The sequence below is a fragment of the Nelumbo lutea genome, chromosome 1 (assembly GCF_056320005.1).
Source record: "Nelumbo lutea isolate HS-2025 chromosome 1, American lotus-T2T, whole genome shotgun sequence".
Lineage (NCBI taxonomy): Eukaryota > Viridiplantae > Streptophyta > Magnoliopsida > Proteales > Nelumbonaceae > Nelumbo > Nelumbo lutea.
The window spans coordinates 74,971,159-74,988,849 of NC_142684.1; the positions used below are offsets into that span (position 1 = coordinate 74,971,159).

The 17,691-nt window shown below is 37.6% G+C and overlaps 1 protein-coding gene across 2 annotated transcripts; it reads right to left on the reverse strand.

Moving 5' to 3' along the window:
• Positions 1–72: 72 nt before the first annotated feature.
• On the reverse strand, positions 73–8,492 carry LOC148875404 (polyadenylate-binding protein RBP45-like). Of its 2 annotated transcripts, none has more exons than XM_088964646.1 (7): positions 7,719–8,492; positions 6,097–6,571; positions 2,688–2,743; positions 2,479–2,609; positions 1,848–1,944; positions 1,617–1,760; positions 73–361 (listed from the first exon to the last, which is right to left on the reverse strand). In XM_088964646.1, the coding sequence occupies exons 1-7, from the start codon at positions 8,082–8,084 to the stop codon at positions 359–361; spliced, it is 1,272 nt and encodes a 423-aa protein (XP_088820772.1). In that variant the 5' UTR covers positions 8,085–8,492; the 3' UTR covers positions 73–358. The 2 variants fall into 2 exon arrangements, with proteins under 2 accessions (XP_088820772.1, XP_088820771.1); XM_088964645.1 differs by having other exon boundaries at positions 1,617–1,781; positions 7,719–8,476.
• Positions 8,493–17,691: the final 9,199 nt, after the last annotated feature.

Below are 17,691 nucleotides of genomic sequence, written 5' to 3' on the forward strand. Positions count from 1 at the left end.
TTTTTAATTATCATGTAAACCAAAAAAAAACGTTAAGACGATTAAACAATACACGAAAATCACAAAACAAGCGCAGTGTAATCGTTTCTAAGCATATATAAGAACTAGTTAAAAATAAGTTAATTCTCAATCATCCATGCTCATATTTGGGTCTTAAGAGTCGGGGAAAGAAGAAAGAAAAAAAGAGAACAAGCATGACATGTCCGCAGCTTTCTAATTGTCGAACAGCTTCCAACAATAACACAACATCAAGAGACAGAGAAGCAGAACAGCATATTAGAGTTACAAATAATTATCTCCAAATACGCCAAATTATACGTCTCCGCATTCCGAATACTAGTTCACAATAACCAGCAAATCACTGCACAAAAGAAAAGTTTTCAAAAACTCTGATAAATGATAAATATGGATAATTGTCAGAAACAGAATCTGTACCAAGCAGATTATCTTGAGACTAGATCTTCACAATGTAAAACAAAACATTTCGGATCTGTTGAGTTCCAGTAAGATACAAGAACTTGGTTTTACTCGCGCTTCGCAACTTATGAGCTACAAAGGTTTGTCAATAACCAGATAGCAGCTGGCCAAAAAAACCAATAATTCATGGGCAAACTCACTTTGGGGGTGATTGTGAATCAAAACAAGTCCACAATTTGACTTGCAAAATACAGGTCAGACTCAGCTAGTCAGCAGAAGTGCGGGTGTATAATTTACCAAAAGGTCTGCTGCTGCATCAGCTCTAGAATTTATATTTCCCAATTTACATATCTCATAATCAGTTGTTTACTGAATCTTTTCCAATTAACAATGAAACTAGGAAACAATTAAAAACTAGCATCCATGTGACAAATAAGCAAAGGCTGTGAGTTTCACCTGTCAGTTGTAAAGTGTAATTTAAGTTGCTATATGGTTACATAAATTTTAAGAATAACATAAAAAATCATGATAATTATTATTTATTTAAATATCATTTATGTGATATTATAAAGAAATATTATTTAAGTGAGGCATGTCAGATTCCAACTCTACCACCTCATCCAAACAAAGAAATGATGGGTGAATCTATAATGTAATACAATTTTGTACAATTATCAATTTGGACATGTTTTACATTAAATAAAGTGTATATTAAACTTATTCCTGTTGTGTGTTCCTCCCTTCTGTGATGTAGTTTTTTAGGCAGCATTTGTTTTCAGTTTAAATATTTGTCAATATAAAAGTACATAGATGGACTTCCAACACCGATCAGTTTAAATGAGTGAACAGTTATAAAATGAAAGGCATGGTTACCGATGTAAATACTAACAACGATTTTATCGATGCTGTCTTTACATCAATTATCGGTGTAAAACTCTACCATGAGTGGAGTTTACATCGATTTTCGATGTAAAACTACATTAAAAACAAATACAGACCGGGAGTGGAGTTTTACACCCGTCCGTATTTACACCGAAAACAAACGCTACCTTAATATCTTTATTGTTTATCAGAAGTCTAACAAAACTAGTAGTTGAGAGAAACCCATTCTAGATTTTTCAACAAGGAAAAACACAGGCCTTGTACTGGCATCATTATTGTCATAAAGTAGCTTATTCTAAAACGAACACAAGATTCACCTGTTGTTGGTAATTCCCATATCCAGGATAAGCTCCATAGGCATACATATTTGGATCTTGAGGAGGTGGAGCATATCCATAGGCCTCATATCCTTGTCCATAGCCATAATATCCTCCATTCCACTGATTTGGATCTGGTTGTGGCTGTTCCCATCCAACAGAGTCCTGTAAATTTGTCAGAATCATAGAACTATGTAAATATGAATTCAACAACGCAAGTGATATTCAAACCTGTTTACTGGAAGGACTGCGTCCCCATGAAAGCCGAATATTTTGCCCCCCCAACTGGGTTCCATTCAACATCAGCAATGCCTCCTCTGCACAAGCTCTGGTCACAATGAACAAACAATAAAGGAATTGGTCAGATGTACTGAAATTTTAACTCTGCCAGTATGAGCTTGCCTAACACTAATGGTCCAACTCCCAAGCCCAGATAAAGAAGGGTTGTCTCGGGCTGGCAGACAGTATTTAAAACTCTTATGGTCATGGATGACAATCAGATGTGCTGTTATTTCGACACAGTAATGAATATAATAATCAGACTTACCAATCTGTTTGTTTTTATCATGTTATTCAGGACCAGTTGGGTACTCGATTGCGGCAATTCTCTAAAAGCTAATGTTTCAATACATGGCATGAGGTATATGTGGTTAGAGAGGTGGAAACAACATACAAGTGGAAGAAGACAGACAGGTTTATCATTAAATGGCTGGTTTCAACAAAAGAGGTGCTATCCTTGTTCGGATTTATGGTTAGAGAAACCAAGGCTCTAGCATCCAACCTGAACTGTTTATTAGGGTAAAGAGCTTTTCACATATACAAAATAAAAAGTCACTCGTTAAAAAAAAAAAAAAGTAGCAACCTGTTGACAAATTGAACAAAACCACATCGTTTGCCTACAGGTATCTTCACATGAACCAACTCCCCAAATTGGCTGAAGACTTGTCTCAAATGATCATCAGTAACATTAGAATCCAACCCACCAACGAATATCTGCAGTCACAATTTTGGTAAGCCAGACATGCAGCATAAAAGATCATGTCTACATCTGAAACAGAACAAAGTACCCACAGTTGTATTATTTGGATCATTCTCGTTCTGTGTTCCTTGAGTGTTCTGGTAAGGAGCTGCAAATAACAAATACAGGTGAAAAGAAGGGAAAGAGAGTAACTAAGCAGCATATGGTGCCTAATCAGGATAAATATAATTGGGGATAGAACACCAGACCACAATAACCTATTGCGACTGTAAGTTTTCCTGATAATGGCATTTATGAACAATTCTATAGAAAAGGAAAGGAAATGTCCATAAAAATGGCCTACAAGTAGTAGAATTTCCCTACTGCTGGGGAATTTTGTAATGCCACTATACTATTGATTATGTGAATGAAAAAATAAGCGCATAAACAAACCAAGCATAGCGATGTCCATGCTCAGAATCTTGAATTTTACCGTCACCTTGGTAGAAAACAAAATAATACAGAACCAAAAAAGAATGGTACATCACCTAAATGCTTTAGTCTCCACCTTCTACTGCAAAACATTGTCACCTTCGCTATAATTTTTTTATTGCTGGTGTGCATATGTAGAATCCTTCTCACAGGTCATGCATGCTTAACTACATCTGGGGATGCCTCTCCAGAATTATGTATCAATTTCCAGGCTATGTAAATCACCATAACATTTTTAATCCGTGAAAGCATAAACTTGAGTGTAACAGTCAATGTAGAAGTGCTCCATCCTCCCAGGTTGTGGTCATCAGAGAACAGGAAAAAGCTTGCATGAAGTGCCCTTCATGCCAATAGTAAAACATCATATCTCAATTGGCTAACAAAGCCACTACATCTATTTTTTCCCATAAACAGATCCATATGTTTTATAATCTTATCCACATATTTATAGTAAGTAATAAAACCATTCTATATAAAAGCTTCAGTACTCTTCACTTTTAACCACCCTGATTCTTAACAGTGAGAAGCAATTCCCAGTGACAGAGGTAGAAGACTACTCTATCCTACTACTCTAAAGTGTTAAAAAATTCCTAGAGATGCAGCTCTAAACTTAACCTACCTAGGTGCTCACAGACCTACAGATTAGAGACAGAAAAATAAGGTTAAAAGACCTTACATCAGAATCACAGGTTCATGGCATCATGGAGATGCAGTACTGTGTTGGCAGACACTTGCAAGTCATATTAATAATAGAAACCCAGCACCTGTAGCCTCTTCAAAGGCTTGTACATGAAGATAGAAGGTTAAAGGTAATGAAGCATTTCAGCTGGAAAATAATCAAAACTAAAATATTAGTTCCAGTTCGCCTACCCTCCAATATATTAGTTACAGTCCGCCTACCCTAAGTAACTCTACTCCAGTGTGTTGGCAGACACTTGTAAGTCATAATAATAATAATAGAAACCCAACACCTGTGACTTCAAAGGCTTGTAGATGAAGATAGAAGGTTAAGGGCAATGATGCATTGCCAGCTGGAAAATAATCAAAACTAAAAAAGACCAAACTAACTTGCACTACATAATACATAAACAAAACTTAATCCTTCCTTTTTCCCATATTATAAATGGTATCATTTCCATAAGAAGAAAATGGACCAAAGTGCTACCAGTTCCGACCCAACTGTCTATGACCTCCAAAGTCTAAGGGGAAGAACAAACATCCAGAAAATGTAAAAAAGAGAATAAATGTAAATGGTAAAATAACTGAGATAACAGAAACATAATCTAAAAGTATGGTTACAGATACTTGTACAAGATGGCATGGCTATAACAAATGCAGCTTAAGATTTAGACTGCATATGGTTTCTGAGAAAATTGAAAAAAAAAAAGGGAAAAGAAAGCTGTGGGGAAATATTTATTTTACAAAATCCCTTCTTAAGAAATTCCAAACAACATTCTTTTTCTAATCACAGCCTTAACGGATCACCATCCAGAATATGAACCAATGATGGTTATCATACCAACCTTGCAGCCCACCGGCTTCCAATGTCCTATGTACTCGAATGTTCCAGGCATTAAAAAAAACTCCAACAACCAAGCATGTATAAATGGTGCATAAATTCCAATAGACAATTTTTATACGACGCATAGCTGACCAACTTATATTAGCATATACTGCCTCATTTTTACCCATTTAGTTCCAGATTCAAAAAAAAATGGGCATTCTGGCAAACAGGGTACTAGATTGCAAGCAGGGAAAGAGAGAGACTTAGAGATCATGTGTTTATAATTTGACGACAGAAACTGCAGATTGGAGTAGGGATTCAAACAGATCTGCAGCTACATTGACATCCACGTTCATATTGGATAGTTATCTACTTAAACTAACCTAATCCCAAAGTGCCCAAATGCAGTTGGATATCACCATAACACTTGACAGTCCAGCAAGGTAAACAAGCTAGAACTAATAATCATATGTCACGTTTCCATCCTAACTGGAAATGTCTTTGTAAAATTAACAATTGAAAAAGAAATGGGGAAGGCAACCTAATGTAAAAAGGATAACAATGAGTTGCAAATGACACAAGATGTCCTAGGCATGGGAAGAGCTAAAGAAATACCATGGCAACATTAAAACAACTTAAAGAGTGGCAGACCGCTAAATACAGCTCCATACATCAGGAGTTGAAAGCACCAATAGTTGCTATTTCAAATTAAAGAAATGTACAGTTTTGTCCTCCTATGGAATGAAAATTTGGAAATGTGAATCAGAACTGAGCATGGGGTAACAAAGAAAAGAAACCAACTTCAACAATTATACCATAATGGTGTAAAAGGATCTGATTCACAAGGAACTAAAGTATTGATTCTACTGAGTGAATGCAACAAAAAAGCAAAAAAAAAGGAACTACCAAAACAATAAAACTTTGGAACAGCGGACGAAATGTAAACTGGCTGACAGGCCTTTAAATATAAGGTAACTGGTAAAAGTAAATTGAGAATGTAGCAAAGTGCCACATAAATGTGAAATTAAGGACAAAATTGATGACATAAACAGAAAAAAACTGACCTAGACGAGGCCACGCACTAAAGGGGAATCATTTCGGCTGAAATCAGTTCCAGGCCCCTACATGAGAGAGCCTCTCGGCATCCTGCTTTGAGACAACATGAGTTTTATAAGTGTTTGCAAGTTTCAATTGCATTAAATGTGCCCAATTGTACAAAGGAAAGAACTGGAAGGAAATGACTTGTAAGCTTCTGTTTATCTTCAAGTTCATAACTGAAGGAGAAACAAACTTAAGAACAGCATGTCATAATAATGCCTCAAGAAAGGTTAAAGCATACATTCCATGCTTGAGAGAAATGCTAACACAAAACAAAAGGATACAAAATAAACAACATTTGTTTTTACAACAATAGTTTTCATAAGAAATAAGCATCTACCCTATAATAATTTTACATTTTAGTACTAAATAGAAGACAATGAAAAAAAAGGATAACAAGAGTAACAGTATAAAAGTCAAGTGCATACCTTTCGAATATTGCTGACCACCTACATTCTTCTTTGTAGTAGCAGGACCAATGCGCATGGGCCGTGTTGAACAGAAAATTCCATTCATTTCAGTCATAGCACGTATCTGTTCACTTTCATCCCCAAATCTAACAAACCCGTATCCCTTTGAACGTCCAGTAGTTCTATCAGTTACAACCTTCGCACCCTTCACAGAAGGATAGTGACTCCTGAATGTCTCTTGTAACATATAGTCTGTGACATCAGAAGCTAGATCACCAACAAAAATTGTAAAGTCAGCGCTGTCATCCGGACGTCTCTCACCCAAACCAAAAGAAGCCCAGTTCAGCCTAAAGTTCTGCTCAGCATTGGGCATTAGTGTGCCATTGTAAGTTTGTAAGATCCTTTCAGCTGCAGCACGAGTTACAAACTCAATGAAACCATAACCCTCTGATTGACCGGTTTGTTTATTGCGGATCACTTTGACAGAAGCAACCTATAAACAGAAACAAATACAACCATCAAACTGAGAGTAGCTGAGAAACAAATAACAACTTAATAAATCAGAAAAGCAAACAATTATAATTTAATACACAAGGAATGCACATAAAAAATAATAATACAGACTAGCATAACTGCTCGATCCTTCCTGAGTTCTGATAAAGGCAGCAGAGCACCAAAAAATACAAAGTGCATAAATATCTTATTGGAACCAAAGGCACTTTCAAGAATTATTCACAGTCACAATGCATTTATGACTATGAATAAAGGGTAAATCTATGATGCCAGAAAGATATGATTGGTTAGAACTTTTATCAGACTGATCAATTGGTTATAAGCATTTTAAATATCATGCCTTTCTAGCATTGTAGTTGGACACTTGAACCCATTGGTACAAAATAATGTGTTTATAACCCAGTTCCATTAAGAAAACATTCAGAACCCAGTTCCAATAAAACAGCAGTGCAGAGGAGAAGCAAATAAGTGTAACGAATATTAACAACAAAAAAACAGTGCACAATGAAGGCCAGAAAAAATCTCAATGTCCCACAATATCGGCCAAATACCTCAAGTAGTTGACCATGGCCGGGATAATGTAGCCAATATTTCATTCATAAAACACTTTCCCCTTCCCAATGAACCCCTGAACCTTTACGGCCTTGCTGTCCACTCATCCTGAAGAAATAGAAGTTACTCTATGAGCAATGAAGTATACCGTGCCCTTGGGGTGTTTTGGTATTCCATACAAGTAAAGACATGATAACTCTACCACACACACACACACAGGAGAGAGTGGGGGGATTGTGGTATTTTTTATTGTTGATGGGCGAATAACTGATAAGACAATTAATACAACTATATCATCGTTTTCTGCCACGAAATCATCAACTATACAAGACGAGGTTGCTCAAAATCCTGTTCGTAGCAAACCCAAGTGAATTTTTTATGTTGTTGTGCCTATGTATTAAAGGAAAGAAAACACTGCTTAAGATCAAACGAATAGCTCGTGACATATGAAGCACCTGAATGATCCCAATTCCCGAACTAAATGCAACTTTTAGAACTTAATCGTGCAAGAAAATATATCAACAAATAAAGAAAACAACGTATAACGGGAAGAGCATTGAAAAACAGCTTGTTACCTCGCCCGTGTGAGCGAAACAGCTGTGGATATAGCTCTCCTCCATCCAGTACTGCAAGTCTCCGATCCAAAGCGTGCGGACCTCGTCTGCGCATGTGGGCTGTGTAGGTGGATACTGATGCTGTGGCTGCGGCTGCGGCTGCTGCGCTTGGGGCTGAGGTTGCTGGGGTGGCACTTGCGGCTGTTGCACTTGAGGGGGCTGCTGGTTCCACACTGGAGGGGGTTGAGGCTGATGAGGCTGCTGTGGTGGCATCATCATCCACTGCTGTTGCGGCGGTGGTTGTTGCTGCGGATGTTGCTGGTGCTGTTGATCCATTTGTTGAGGAACCATCGGTGGTGGAACAACGCCTGTTGCAGGTTGCATCATCTTCGGAAAAACCCTAAGCGATGATAGATATCGAAAAGAACCCTAACCCTAACCCACTGCCAGATATAGAAATCCGAGCACTAGATAGAGCCCTACCAGTCCAAAAACCTCTACAGACTGTAGTGATAACTGGATTGAAATGTAATCTTGATAAAAAGAAGTGGAAAGAAAAACGACGGAGTATAAGAACCAACCCTGTAAAGAAAAACAACGACGATAAACAATAGGTAAGGTTGTACCCCTTACCCTACAACAGGAGACTAATGAGAGACGATGGATTGGGATTAGAGAAACCCTAACCCTAGAAAGGTTTTCTGAGAGAAGGTCCTTTGAGAAGTGATACTGGTTTTAAATGTACAGGCAGACCGACAGGGGGGAATGGAGATTACGATAGAGTTGGACTATGATGCCGAAAAAACTTGTAACCAATCAGTCGGTATCATACAAGTGGTAACCAATCATATTATCGTTTATCAAATTTGTAAGGGTTTTGATTGGTCAAACTGTCAAAGCCTTTACACGGTATCATATCTTTCCGGCAGCATTCAAAAGAAATAGTTGTACTCATGACCCTGTGAGGCTGTGACCCGTGACTCGTTAGGTATACGATCGGATCCGGGTCGAATCCGGGTCAGGTCAATATTTCGGTTCGAATCGTCCTTTTTGAGTTGGGTTGGCAAAGCTTTGCTCTAACTTTTAACCCTATATTTCTTTTTTGTTTTAAGAAACTTCTAACCCTAAATTTAGGTTAGGGTTGATTGACCGGACAGATGCAAATGCTTCAATCGCTTAGGTCAATGGCCTTTGACCAAAACAACATTTTTTAATCAATAAGACGGGTTGGTTCAAATGGTTTGAATGATTTAACCACCTACATCAACACCAATTTAAAAATAAAAAAATAAAATAAAAAATCTGAAAAATGGGTGACCCCAACTTGACCCAACCCAATTTCTTTTCGGGTTCGATCAGGTTGTGTCATACGCCTTAGACCCTTGTCCACTTTTTTCAAGTTGGGTCAACCTCCGCTAAAATTTCTAACAACTGCTTTAACGCCCCTCCATATTTCCAATAAAATTATACAAGTTGACCCTTAACAAAAAAAATTGTATTTGTAAATATAATAAAATTTTGATTTTGTTAAGGATAATATTGAAATATTCATTGAATGAGAAATAATAACAATTAGAGAACATCTCTTCAAAATAAAACCTCTTTTTTCTCCTCTCCACCCTTCCTCTCGCCAATGCGTTGCTGTTGTATATGAAGATGTGATGTCTAAATAGAGATATAAGAATTAGGGGTGCTCAACAAAAATTGAGAAATCCAATCGAAAAAAAATATGATTAATTAAGGCAGTGTTTGGAAGTGTGGTAAAACCATGATATATTGGGTTTCAAATCACGCCACACCTTATTCAATCGTTCGGTTGTGGTGTGGCATTGTTTAAACCCCATCATATCGTGGTGTGGTGTTTATCGTGCCTAAAATATTGGCCACAGGTTTTTCTCATGGCCTCAGCCACGCCATGGGTATTATAACCCCAACACTGGCTACGGTGCTTCACAAGCTCATTTTTAATATTTTAAATTAAATTTATTTTATTATTAGTTATTATTTTATTAGTTCTTTTATATATGTATTTTATATTTTTATATTACTTATAATTTTTTATCAATAGTAGTTTTTCAATTTATTATTAGTATTATTGGTTTTTTAATTACTATTTTATTATTTTTTTATTATTAATGTTTTAAATTTTTAATCAAAACCAATTTGTAGTGTTTTTGATCCACCATTAGCCCGGCCAGTTGAACCACTCGACCCATCACCCAATCACGAATATGTATCCGATTTTAGTAAAACTCAGTGGATGGTTATAACTATTGACTTGGTCAAAACTGTCCAACCTAGACAGATGGACCATTGACCCATTTGACCTAGTGACCAATTGGATCATGGGTTGCACACTAACTATGTCTACAAACTTTGAGAGGCCATAACTTTAAATTCCGATGCATGATTGAGATGATTTTTTTATTTTTGGAAACTTTTTGAGATCTATGTGTCCCAAGAGGCCATAAGCGCATAGCCCTGTTATTTTTGCCAAAAAAAACTTTTAGGCCTCAATTTACAATTTTTAATATTTTTTACAAATAAAAAAATTAAAAACAAAAATCAAATATAAAGTAATGCATATATTGCACATAGAACATAATTATACATTGTTTATTAATAAAATACATGTTTATACATATCCATACACACACATACATACATATATATATATATATATATGGATTAATGTATTGTTGGTGTGGCATGGTTTAGCTCGTTTGACCCAAACGGTTGAACCAATGACTTGTGACCCAAAGGCAAACACAGTTTGGCCTTTGGGTTGGTTTTTAAAACATTGTTATTTTTTTTTATTTTTTATCACATGTTAAATTAATTCATACTATTCATTTGCATTTAACTTAAAAACACAAAAAAAGTAGGGAAATTTATAGTTTGAATGGCTCAACATTTAAAATTAGGTTATAGGTTGGTTTAGAAACCAACAAAACTCTAGCAGCCGGCTCTATATTTCAAATTATAAAAACTCCCCCCCCCCCCCACCACCATGTCATCGGAGACTTATGTGGCTATTGCCATCATGGGATTCTTAAACCATGTTGGACACAACAAAAGGCCTATATTGAAATTGCCATGAATATTGTGTTGTTTAAAAATAAAAAGGGTTTTTAGTTTCTCTCCACTCCCTCTATCTTTCAATCTCCCTCCCACTCTCCCACTCTCATAGTCGTCTCTCTCTGCTCAACGATTGTATGATTTAAAAATAAACAAAAATGGTTTTTGGTTTCTGATGAGGGCGAATTTGGCCCTCCAACGACATTGTGACACGTGGCATCTCGAAACAAATAGGTGACATCCAAAACCACTTAGGCAAAAACTTGCCAAGATGATGGTGTCCCAGTTGTCAACCTGGCACAGGCGCCAAACTGGTAGCCTGGCATAGGCGCCGACCTGTCAACCTAACACAGGCGTCAGGTTAGACAGTGTATGCCCTTAGCTCCAATCAAAATGATGTACACTATGACATTTAATAAAGTACATATTTGATTCATGTTATTATGGTATGTTTCTGTGTAAATACCCTTAAACTGGACACATATGAGACTCGTGTTAGTTTAAAATCTTCACAGTCGTTGGATAGATCTGGGAAGATTTATTCTGCCAAGACAGACACTGATGTGCTGCCAAGTTGGTTGGGGTGGCTTGTCTCAACTACCAGGGTGAGGCTCTGAACCAGACCAGATTTCCAGTATTGCCCTGGACCTTGGAGATTGATGGGCAAAACTGGAATGTTACACCTGACCCCTAGACTCGATTATGATACTGCACGAGGTGTTAGACTGGGCAGTCTTTGATATGCCAATTAGTGAGATCCTTAGAGGGGTCAAAACCTGGGTATGTTGGGACAGTCCGAGAATTCATCTAAGTGGGTGATCATAGTGACAGGATCAGTCCCTTTATCGGACAAAGGTAATGATCGGGGATGCACTCTCTCTGATGGAAACCAAAGCTGCCGGCAGTCGATTTCAATCGTTGAAATTTATTTTTTGCAAATATATATATATATATATATATATATATATATATACGGTTTCAAAATGTTTACAAAAGGTTTTAATTCCTGAGAGCCATGTGAGTAGAGAGTGCAGCACTGTTCCTTGCAGCCGAGGGAGAGATCCTCTCTTGTCAGGCAATGTTTGAACATTACGGGCTGAGAGGTTAAGTATAAGACCATTGAGGGTAATACATGATGGGCAATCTTGCATCTGCCCACAGTCCTTGGGTTTTTATAAGGTGGCTTGACCCAGAGACCACTCAATGTAAGTGTTGGGCCCATTAAGAGCCCATGGTGATGGGCTCATGAGTTCACTGTCCATAACAGTGAATTTGGCTAGGCCATGTAACAAAGGCTAGGCTGAACCCATGTGCCTGATGTGTAGATCAATGTTTTGGTCACACACCATACAAGAAAATCCAACTGGGTAGTAGTTTAGAAGGTTAGTGAGCACATGGACTTAATGGGCCTAAAGCCCAATTCGAACTGGTTTAATTAGATTAATTAAAGAGGGGCAGATCTGGGATTTGGATAAGCAGATAGGATAAGGGATTATCCTGATCCACTCAGAGAGTCCTAATCCAAATACAAAATTGGATTTGGAAACTCCTAATAAGTTTAGGAGGGTTGATCTAATTTGCAGATAAGATAAGGGCTTATCCTTATCTCTTAAAGAATGTTCAGATTCAAATAAGGATTTGAATTAAGAAACTCCTAATGAGATTAGGAGTTTATCTCTTTAAGGCCATAAAAAGAGGAGGGGGGGAATCGTTCAAAAACAACATTAAGATCTCAGATCCAAGAGAGAAGACAGCAACAGTAAGGCTGTACCATCTTTTGCTCTTGCGCCCTCCTCCTGCTGCCGCCATTGCCAGTTTGTTCTCCACTATAGGAGTAATCAAGAAGGGTTCTTGATATCAGTTTTTGGAGAAAAATTGATCTGAAGTCGTGCTCACAAACCCTCCATTGAATTCTTGCTGAAGGATTTGGTTCTTGTGAAGAACCATCTACTAATTCTGCTCCACTCTACGCTGTGTCATCTTCAATGGGAGCAGTCTTTGGAGTTTTCCTTGGGTGTGAACACATTCGTTGGGAATTAATGTTACTCCGTATCAGGTATATCCCTCTCCTACCTTTTGGTTTCAGATTTGGTTCGGTTTAGGTTCAAGATTGATCATTGATAATGCAAATTTTCTAAAACATGGAATGTGATTCCCACATGGGAGAGAGAGAAATTTTTTAAATTTCTCCCTACCTTCCTGTAGGGTTCGACTATCCATATGATGGATCTCTCATCCCTTCACACCAAACTGGTAGCCTGGCACAGGCATCGACCTGGCGACCTGGCACAGGTGCTGAACTGGCAACCTGGCACAGGCGCCGACCTAGCGACCTGACATAGGTGCCGACCTGGTGACCTGCGAGACGTGCTCGCCGACAAATTCGGCATGCATATCCCAACACTTTCACGATCCTTGGAAGTTGCCCATGTATCGAATGATCCAGAGGGTGGTCAACGTGCATGGCGGTTGCCTCCGAGAATCTCGGACCACTTAGGCGACCTCTCGAAAAACTTGGATACGGTGCATGAAGCTTACACCAGACAATGCCTATATAATGCACCAACCCCAATGGAATGGAGGGGGGCAAGTAAGCATATTCTAGCTCTCATACTTTATGAATTTTTGCTTGCAGTTTACTATAAGAGTACTGACTTAATCATCAGAGCGACTTCACCGGGTTACCCACCCCGGGTCCTCTGACATTGATTCTTTGTAGGTCTTTAAAGAACTACGAAGCTCACACAATCAATCCAGCTCGCTACCAGTCAGCTTGACACCTAATAGGCAGCTCAACACTCTGCTTAGGTTGGCACCTAATAGGCAGCTCGACCCTCTGGCCAACTCGACACCTAATAGGCAGCTCGACACTCTGGTCAGCTCGGCACCTAATAGGCAGCTCGGTACTCTGGTCAGCTCAACACTTGATAGGTAGCTCGACACTCTGGTCAGTTCAGCACCTAACCTGCCCAGCTTAGCCCAGTCAGTTCGACACCTAACATGCCCAACTCAGCCCAGTCATTTTGGCACCTAGCCTGCCCAGCTCGGCCTAGTCAGTTCGACACCTAACCTGCCCAGCTTGGCCCAATCAGTTCAACACCTAACCTACCCAGCTCGGCCCAATTAGTTCGGCACATAACTTGTCCAGCTCAGCTCAGTCAGTTCGGCACCTAATCTGCCCCCAGCTTAGCCTGGTCAACCCGACATCCAGGTCCTCATCTAGCAAAAGTTCTCCACTTCAGCCTCTAAATCACCAGCCACCTGGAAGCAAACCAAATGGAGAGGTACTTAGCCAAAAATTGATTCATCAGTTTCTATACTTAGTATTCTTTGTCAATCTCTCTCTCTCTCTCTCTCTCTCTCTCTCTCTCTCTCTTTCCTTCTCCCTCAATCTTTATCGTTCTCTCTTAGTCTCTCTCCTTGCTCCTTCTCTCATTTTTTTTAAATTTTCTTACACACTTATACAGTTTTAATCAAACCCTATAAAAGAACATAAGACCAATCACTTGTACAATCAAGTTATAAACTTCTATCAAGTTGGTTTGAACTTTATAGACAAGAGTTTCTTGTGAGTTTTTATCAAGTTAAGCTAAGGAAGTTAGAACCATACCAAGTTGGTCTTATGTTTAATGCAGTATGGTTAATACCATATAAGTGTGTAAGAAAAATTAAAAAAAAAAGAATGAGAAAGGGAACATGAGAGAAACTGAGGGAGAACGATAGAGATTGAGGGAGAATGACAGATAAACCAGATGAGAAAACGAAGGAGAAGAAGAGAATAATTGAGAAACATAATGAGATAGATCGAGGGAGAACAATAGATTGACAAAGAGGGAGAGATTGATAGAGAGATTGTAAAACCTTTTTTTCAAATCACAATCATTGAGTAGAGAGATGACTATGAGAATGAGAGAGTGGGAGGGAGATTGAAAGACAAAGGAAGAAACTGAAAACCCTTTTTTATTTTCAAATAACACAGCATTAAGGGCAATTTAATATAGGCATTTTGTTGTGTCCAACATGGATTAAGAGTTCCATGTTGGCAACAACCACAAATTTTCAATGACATGGTAGAGGCTTTTATAATTTGAAACATATAGCCACATAAACCAGCTTGCAGCATCATTTTAAATGTTAATTTGGCTCAAACTATAATTCTACCAAAAAATATTACTCTTGATCGACGGTGTAGATCACCTCATGTTGTGTTTATGAGATACACATAATCAAAATACAAGGTGTGGCTTGAACCACACAACACCTTGTAGAACACCTATACAAGTGTGGTGTGGTTCAAACTACCAAATTTTAACCATAGTATAGAATGCTTATTTTGCTATAGCATGGTATGGTTGAGAATACACCTCCTAATTTCTCGACCACACTACAAAACACCTTGTAAATCGAATGGCTCAGTATCAGTTCAGTATTTTTCAAAAAGCTGATGGTATCAATTCAGCTTTAGTTGTCCTAAAAGAAAAACCAATAGTTAACCAAACCAATTAGTATAATTTATGTGTTATATATACTAACGGAGATCCGTGTGATGCATGAGATGTTTTTTAAAAACAAAATATATTATTAAGAGAAAAATGAAGTAACATTGATTCACCAAAGTTTTTATATATTTATAGTTCTTTACATATAGAAAAATACTATTCTTTTCCTTTTTAGTTATTGAGCTTCAAACTCATTCCTTTTTACATAGCCAAAGAATGTGTTTAACATGAGATCAATAATCAATTTAAAAAGCAATTTCAAGTTTGAACTGACGAAGATAACCAAAGGCTCATGTTAAGTGATTTTTATTATTGAACAAGAGAAATCCATGAAACAAATATACATCAAATTAAAAAAAGAATAGCGAAAAACCTAATAACCCATGGAAAGGAAAATGGTTTATTTAGACTTTTATATAAGAAGAAAGTTGGTTCACCTCATGTATTGGTGGGCAAATTTGGGCCAAAAATAGGGTTCATATTTAGGTTGACCCCTAAGTTAACCTAATCCATCTAGTTAACACCCCTGCATTATTACATAGAGCCAAGAGGGATTAAAGAGATTTAGGAGGAAGAGGGATTTAATGGGAAGGGTAAATGTTACAAACATTGACTATTAAAGCGAGAGAGAGAGGAGGGGGGGGGGGGAGAGAGAGTAATGGTGTTATTGTAGAGTAAATATGGAATTTATGATAGGTGATGAAGACCCATTAGGGTTTTAATTTTTCCTTATTATATTTTTAATGATTTCATTTAAAAATAAATATGTACATGTGCAAGAAATGAGAGTAGAAGGAGGCACATATGAGCTCTAGGGGTGATTCGTGCAATGTATAGGGTGCTGTATTTCTACTTATTTATCTGTAGAATAATAGAAATGATTGTTGCCAAAGCAAAATTTCAGCAAGACTTGATCATGTTGTTGCCAAATTAAATGAATTGACAACAAGGGTTACTTAACTGTTGCTCATTGAATATCAAACTTTTACCAAAGCAATGAACTGGAAACAAAGGGTATCACTCATTGCTACTTGTATCTCCATCTGTTACTAAATCAATGTATTGATAACAAAGGTTAATCAATTATTGGTAATTACATCTTTGATTGTTGTTAATTTCATTGAACCTTTGGCAACAATCATAGAAAATCATAGTTATAGACACATTTAACACATTAATAAATAGATTAAAGAACAAGAGTTTACTTTAATGGATAAGATTTAACACTCAAGTCCATGATAGCCCAAAAAAAGTGCCTCAAAAAAACATATTTTATATTATGGGTGAAGTTTGGTAAATTTTGGCTTAATCCAAACTTGACAAGGTCGACTATATCAAATTTGATTTGACTAGCTAACTCTGTTTTTGCTACTACCAGAACAGGAATTGAAACAAGTCCAGGAGTTATTTAACCAAGCAGCGGACAACTGTCTGAACTTGAAGAAACCTGATTGAAGATTAAGGAAGGCAGTTTGGATCCCATGAGTTTAATTCTGGCAATTTAATCGGTTCCCCAAATTCTGGATTTCACTGCAGAATAAAATGAGTAAATGACAAATTATAATTCAAGCATTTCGTAGATGTAATGTATGTCTCTTTTCTTGCTGATTTTGAGAGTAATTCAACTATTTTTCTTGCTGAGGTTACACCATCATTGTGGCAAAAGAATTGTTTTTCACGATCTCAACTCAACCTAGGGACTAGGGGATCCTTCTTGCAAAATTCATGCATAGAAGGCTAGAACTAGTGAAGATAGACGTGAATTTGGCCAAACACGGGAAGATTGGAACCAAAAGATTTGATTCCGCCAAACAACCCAACCTGGTCGGTTGGCTTCTTGTGGCCCCGGTGGCAATAATAAGGACAATGTCTCAGAGAGAACGACAGAGATGGTCAAAGAAATTTTTTTTTGCCGACGCATACTTTTTTATTATAAAAATGGGTCCTGATCTGATTGAGCACAATCTATGAATAGACAAAAAAGACGGTTGTTAACAATGACAGTGTGCATACACACAAAAAGGACCATTGTGGTAGTCACAAGGGATGCATCATTGATATAATGCTGCAAATGAATGGGATTGAATTGGGCTGGGAATCAGATAGCAATAGAAATGGAGGAGATTTAGAATAAGCAAGAATGAGATTTCATTCTCAAAGAGAGGGGCAGGGAATCGCCATTCCCTCTAATAGGGGAATACCATTCCAACAAAAATGGGAATGGGCTGGATTCCAATTCTACCCAATCAAACAGCTGGAATTCCATTCCGAATTCCAGACCACTATTCATGTGAACCAATTCTACCGATGCATATATTATTTTATTAACGGGCAATTAACAAGGTATGACCTAGCTATCTGGGGTTGAAATTGGACTGAATAATACATGTTAATTCTCAAACTAGAACCTTGCATTC

Bases quoted from the DNA above. Each gene is read 5' to 3' on its own strand.
- LOC148875404 (XM_088964645.1), bottom strand. From the start codon at position 8,084: ATGATGCAACCTGCAACAGGCGTTGTTCCACCACCGATGGTTCCTCAA. The intron at 6,572-7,718 runs GTAACAAGCTGT...TTCTGTTTATAG, and splicing joins GTTTCGCTCACACGGGCGAG to GTTGCTTCTGTCAAAGTGAT. The intron at 1,782-1,847 runs GTTTGAATATCA...ACAAATTTACAG, and splicing joins GCAGTCCTTCCAGTAAACAG to GACTCTGTTGGATGGGAACA.